Source organism: Cavia porcellus, unplaced genomic scaffold (assembly GCF_034190915.1).
Source record: "Cavia porcellus strain 051 isolate PalLab524CR breed Dunkin Hartley unplaced genomic scaffold, mCavPor4.1 scaffold_5, whole genome shotgun sequence".
Classification (NCBI taxonomy): domain Eukaryota; kingdom Metazoa; phylum Chordata; class Mammalia; order Rodentia; family Caviidae; genus Cavia; species Cavia porcellus.
In genome coordinates, this window is record NW_026947488.1 from 25,892,650 (window position 1) to 25,898,646 (window position 5,997).

The window sequence follows — 5,997 nt, forward strand, 5'->3', positions numbered from 1 at the left end:
CACATAAATATAACGTACTTAAATGAATTTAGACAGCATGACATCAGAGAGTAATTAAATTGGTTTGGGTTGGAATTCCGTTTCCAATTCCTGAGTTCAGGTTTGTAAAAGATTTTTCTGAGCACCTGCAGGCCGTGTGTGTGTGTGTGTGTGTGTGTGTGTGTGTGAAGTATTTTCACTGGAAAGGATTCAAAACTAGAGGGAAAAAAAACTGGAGCACACAGGCAGCATTACGCCATTCTTCCTTCTTGGAAAAATCTCTCAGCCTTATACAAGCCTCCTTCAAGCTCTCAGTCAGTTGTGCGGGAGAAAGGGGGCGGTCGGCTTTCTCCTTTCAAGAACGAGTTATTTTCAGCTGCTGACTGGAGACGGTGCACGTCTGGATACAGGAGCATTTCCACTATGGGACTGGATACAGACACACGCCCGGCGGACTTCAAGAGTCTCAGACTGAGGAGAAAGCCCTGCCTGCTGCTGCCACTGCTTCTGAAGATCCACTCCTTTCATGGTTTTTCCTGCCAAGCCAGAGGCACCTTCGCTGCTGCCACTGTTCTCTCTGGTGTCATTCAGCGGCTGGCCAGAGGATGAGACTCCCCAAACTCTTCACTTTCTTGCTGTGGCACCTGGCTTGGCTGGATCTGCAACTCATCTGCACTGTGTTGGGTGCCCCTGACTTGGGCCAGAGACCCCCGGGGACCAGGCCAGGACTGGCCAAAGCAGAGGCCAAGGAGAGGCCCTCTCTGGCCCGGAACATCTTTAGGCCAGGTGGTCACAGCTACGGTGGGGGGGCTGCCAATGCCAGGGCAAAGGGAGGCGCTGGGCAGACACAGGCCAAGAAAGATGAACCCAAAAAGCCGCCCCCCAGATCTGGTGGCCCTGAACCCAAGCCAGGATCCCCTCCTCAGATCAGGCAGACTGCATCACGGACTGTAACCCCAAAAGGACAGCTTCCTGGGGGCAAGGCACCTCCAAAAGCTGGATCTGTCCCCAGCTCTTTTCTGCTGAAGAAGTCCAGGGAGCCTGGGCCCCCTCAAGAGCCAAAGGAGCCGTTCCGCCCGCCCCCCATCACACCCCATGAGTACATGCTTTCGCTGTACAGGACGCTGTCCGATGCTGACAGAAAGGGAAGCAACAGCAGCGTGAAGTTGGAGGCTGGCCTGGCCAACACCATCACCAGCTTTATTGACAAAGGGCAAGGTGAGGGGGCAGGGTGGACGGGAGGGACATGTGCATGCACTGAGGGGCTTTCAGAGCTCCGAGGCTGCCACACAGGCCAGGGACGGTGCGTGCATCTGGCCTGGGGTGGGTGACTGGAACTTATGTCACACAGACAGGTCCAGGCTGCTGCTGTGCCAGTCCTAGAGGGCATCTAGGGTTCACCAAGTCCAGTTCCTGCAAGGTACAGAGGAGGGCACCAAAGCCTAGAAAGGAGATAAGACCTTCCATTTGGTGGCAGAATTGAAAACCCTTTAGTAGTAGGCCATGCTCTGTACCTATGTGGGGTCAAACTTTCCAAGCTGCAGGGTTTTCTCAGTGAAGAGGGAGATGATTTTTAGGTTGCCTTGGTTTTGTAACTTTGCCCCCAAGTTAGGGGACAGGTAAGGTATGATAGGTGAAAATAGTAAAGGGGGCATCTGGAGCTGTGAAAGGAGGCATCAGGCTTAGAATCTAACCGTGTGGAAGCCCCTTCCCACCTTGGAGTCTCAGTTTTCACCATCTGTGTACATATACAGGGGCTGGTCTGGGGGTTTTCAAGAGCCTCTCAAATGCGAAAACTTTGCGTCCTATCTTAAATGCAGATCATTCGCATCACCAGCCCAGGAGAACACCTGCTTTCCTCACTTCTCCCTTTCCCACCTTGTGTTGCTGCCTCAGTTTTTCTTCTGGATTTGCTGTGTGACCTCAATTTCTTCATAGTGTCAAGAGGGAGCTAGACCGCTGGCAGCTCAGGTCGCTTGAGGCTCCTGTGCTCTGGTTCTGATCTCGGGACTTTGGCTGGCAGGGTGGGGGCGGGGCAGAGTGGAAGAGGCTCCTCATTAGAGCTGGTCTGACACAGGGTGGAGGGGGAGGCACCGAGGCCACAGGTCTGCGAAGGTGGGGGAGGTGGCCTGGCTGCCTGCCCAGCCAGGGAAAGCTGTGACCCCTTGGGGGCTCATAAAGTAAGTCTTTGTGCCCCCCAGAACTAAGGGAGCTTGGGGAGGGGGTGATGGAGAGTTTAAAGGCCTAATTAGTTACCTTCTAAAGCAACATATGAATGTTCCCCCATGGCAATTTGGTATTTAGAAATGAGGGTTTACTGATTCGAGATACTACTGTCTCTCTCTCTCTCACCTCTTTTTACCTCTTCTCCTACATACACATGGAATCATATACATATATAATGCACACTCTTAAGATACTCATACAAGACCAAATATACACACATGTAGTGTGTCACCCACATTCATCTTACTTGCATATTCACAAATGAACTCAGTCACACATGCAGACATACATACACAAACTGTCATACATTCACACCTAGCAGGAAAAGATATATATATAGATATATATACATATATTAAAATTATTAGACTAGCTTTGTCATTAACTTGCTGTGTGGCATATGTTAAGTCACTCCTCATCTTTGTGTCTCATCTGAAAACAAGAACATCATCTCTTTTAAGGTATTATTGAAGCAGCTCAGGATGAGACATAAAAATTCTAAGCTAGAACTAATTTTTTCCTAGCTAGATGTCCTTGAACAATTCATCTAGCTTCTTTGAACTTTAGGTTCCTCCTTTGGTCAGAGGGTAATTTTTTTTTTTTTTGTCTTTTTCCTTTTTATCAGTACTGGGGATTGAACTCACGACTGCCTGCTTGCAAGGCAGGTGCTTATGCTGCTGAGATAAATCCCCAGCCCCTAGAGAGTAATTTTAATACATGTTCCATCTATCTCGCAAATGAGCTATCACATGTTAGAGAATGCGTGAGAGAGAGCTTCCTCATTTCGAAAAAGGCACTTAGTGGCTTGGGGTTTTGGCCTCTGCAACAGTAGGGAAGAGGTCAAAGAAAGCTCTCTTGAGGGGGAGAGAGCAGGAGCCCTCCCCTGAGGCCTGGAGGTGACTGGCTTTGCTGGTGAGGTTGCAGAAATTGACTTCTGACTTGACTTCTAACTGTTCTCTCTAGATGATCGAGGCCCTGTGGTTAGGAAGCAGAGATACATGTTTGACATTAGTGCCTTGGAGAAGGATGGGCTGCTGGGGGCCGAGCTGCGAATTTTGAGGAAGAAGCCCTCAGACACAGCCAAGCCAGTGGCCCCTGGTGGTGGGCGGGCTGCCCAGCTGAAGCTGTCCAGCTGCCCCAGCGGCCGGCAGCCGGCAGCCTTGCTAGATGTACGCTCTGTGCCAGGCCTGGACGGATCTAGCTGGGAGGTGTTTGACATCTGGAAGCTCTTCCGAAACTTTAAGAATTCAGCCCAGCTGTGCCTGGAGCTGGAGGCCTGGGAACGTGGCCGAGCTGTGGACCTCCGAGGCCTGGGCTTTGACCGGGCTGCCCGGCAGATCCACGAGAAGGCCCTGTTCCTGGTGTTTGGCCGCACCAAGAAACGGGACCTGTTCTTTAACGAAATTAAAGCCCGCTCTGGCCAGGACGATAAGACTGTGTATGAGTATCTGTTTAGCCAGCGGCGGAAACGACGGGCTCCACTAGCCACTCGCCAAGGCAAGCGACCCAGCAAGAACCTCAAGGCTCGCTGTAGTCGGAAGGCACTGCATGTCAACTTCAAGGACATGGGCTGGGATGACTGGATCATCGCGCCTCTTGAGTACGAGGCCTTCCATTGTGAAGGGCTGTGTGAATTCCCTTTGCGTTCCCATCTTGAGCCCACAAACCATGCGGTCATTCAGACCCTGATGAACTCTATGGATCCTGAGTCCACACCACCCACCTGCTGTGTGCCCACTCGGCTGAGTCCCATCAGCATCCTCTTCATTGACTCTGCCAACAATGTGGTGTATAAGCAGTACGAGGACATGGTCGTGGAGTCTTGTGGCTGTAGGTAGCAGCGCTGGCTCTCTGTCTTCTGTGGTAGCACCTTCTGAGAGTTCCTCTTCATACTCTTGGGATCCCAGCAAGGTTGGGAAGCGGCTGAAAGTATCTACACAGCCTGTACAAAAGGGGATTCCACCAGCCTTGCTCACTGGAGTGAACTTGGGCGAAAGCTCCCCTTTATTCCACAAGTCTTCCTGAGGATTTCTGCTCTTCTGCTGCTCTGACTGGCATGGACAGCCTCAGGGGATGGACGCTGAATGGGACTGAAACCCAGAAGACAAGTATTTTCCAATGAGATTCAGCCTGCCATCTTCCCTCACCTCTCCAAGGGATCAGGTGCTATTCTAAGCATCTCCAGGGAGAGCCACTGGTCCCACTTTTTTGAGTCACCTTTGTGCCTGGCAACTTTCTGCCCTTGGGGCAGATGAGATGCTGTTTAAGCTGGAGTGGGAGAGATGGGGAGAGGGGTTGGGCAGAGGTGAGATGCGTGAGGCCTTTAAACTGTTAGATTAAAATGTACATTGATGACATAAAAAGCAAAACTGTTCTGAAAACTGTGGTAGACTTCTTTTTTCTGGGGGGCCCATGACCTCTCTGAGAATTCCTAACCCACAGAGGGAAGGTGAGTTGCCTCATGGCAACAGTCAGGCCCCACCCCCACTCCTGGGAACTGGCGCAGAATGGAGCTCAGCGTACAGCTGGGCAGGGCCTGCGCTCACCTCTAACCTCATTCCGGTTCCTTCCAAAATCCCATGGTCCCAAACTATTTTTCTGCTCTTTTGGGGCCGGAAACAGAGTTAGATTTTTATATTCTTTAGTCAAGTTTGTTGTCTCCAAAATGGATCCTCAAATGAGAGGGATAATGTGGGTTTCGTTTCCTTTAAAACCATCCCCACTTCACTCACCAGCATCTATTCTGATCCCCTTGCCCTCCATACTCACAGAATTAAAGGATACATTTAAAGGGCCTTCTACTTCTCCACTGCAAAATATGGGCTGCCCGGGATGGGCTGCCAGTCTTCGCCTCCTTCCTATGGAAACATCTACGTTTTGCCTGACCTCCATTCCTCACAGGAGCTTGTCTGTGACCTGGCTGTCCTCCAGCTCCACACCCTCACTGCTCACCCTTCACCTCCCACAGCTCCAGAGTCAGAAATGGAGCCCTTTCCTTTCACATTTTACATCCTCCAAGCGGAAACTTACACATTAGATAATACGCTCCCCGCTGGCCTCTGACAGACAAATGCCAGGCACCTGCTGATAATGTTTCCTCTTGGGGCTTTCCCAGAGTAAATGTTCACTTCCTTTTATTGGCTAGACTCTAGGGAGAGGTGTGGGACTCAAATTTCTGGGGGAGGAACACATACTCCTAGTGGGGAAATTTAGAGATTTTGGTCTACAGGCTGAGTGAAGGCTGAGGGCCAGGCTCTACCCGGCTGAGGAGAGACCCGAGGAGGACCAGAAGTCCAAGCCTCTGGCTCCCATCCTTGGGGGCCTCAAAAATTTTCCCTACCTTTCTGCAGCTGGACCTTTGATACTCAAGGCTCCCAGCCAGAGCTGTCTCAATAGTAGGGGCTCCTGCCCAGCTTTGGGCAGATCTTGTGTCCTTTCCTTCCACTCCTAAAACTTGGATTGTCAGGACCTGAAGCCCAATTCATGGGACAGCCTGCCTTTGAGCTGCTTCCTTGGTTTGCAGACTTGTTCCAGAGGGGCCAATTTGAGCCTGGAGCTGAGCTCTCCCTGGCTGAGCTCTGTTGTGTTTGGCTAATGGTGACTCTGGGAACTTGCGATAAACACAGGAACTGCCATGGTAGAGAGATTCCTGGTGTATTTGACAGGAGAATAAGCCTGCAGAGAGAAATTAGGAAGCCAAGGGGAAGGCTATGGGTACAAGGAGAACAGTAGAGAAATCAGGTGCAGGAAACTCGAGAGCAGAGAGACTGAGAATAAATGGGTCACAGGTGG

The 5,997-nt window shown here is 51.0% G+C and overlaps 1 protein-coding gene across 1 annotated transcript; it reads left to right on the forward strand.

Annotated features, from left to right (window-relative positions):
• Positions 1–206: 206 nt before the first annotated feature.
• Gdf5 (growth differentiation factor 5) lies at positions 207–4,043 on the forward strand. The gene is made up of 2 exons (XM_003467779.4): positions 207–1,197; positions 3,169–4,043. Exons 1-2 carry the CDS (start codon positions 585–587, stop codon positions 4,041–4,043), a joined length of 1,488 nt encoding a protein of 495 aa, XP_003467827.2. The 5' UTR covers positions 207–584.
• The last annotated feature ends 1,954 nt before the right edge of the window (positions 4,044–5,997 follow it).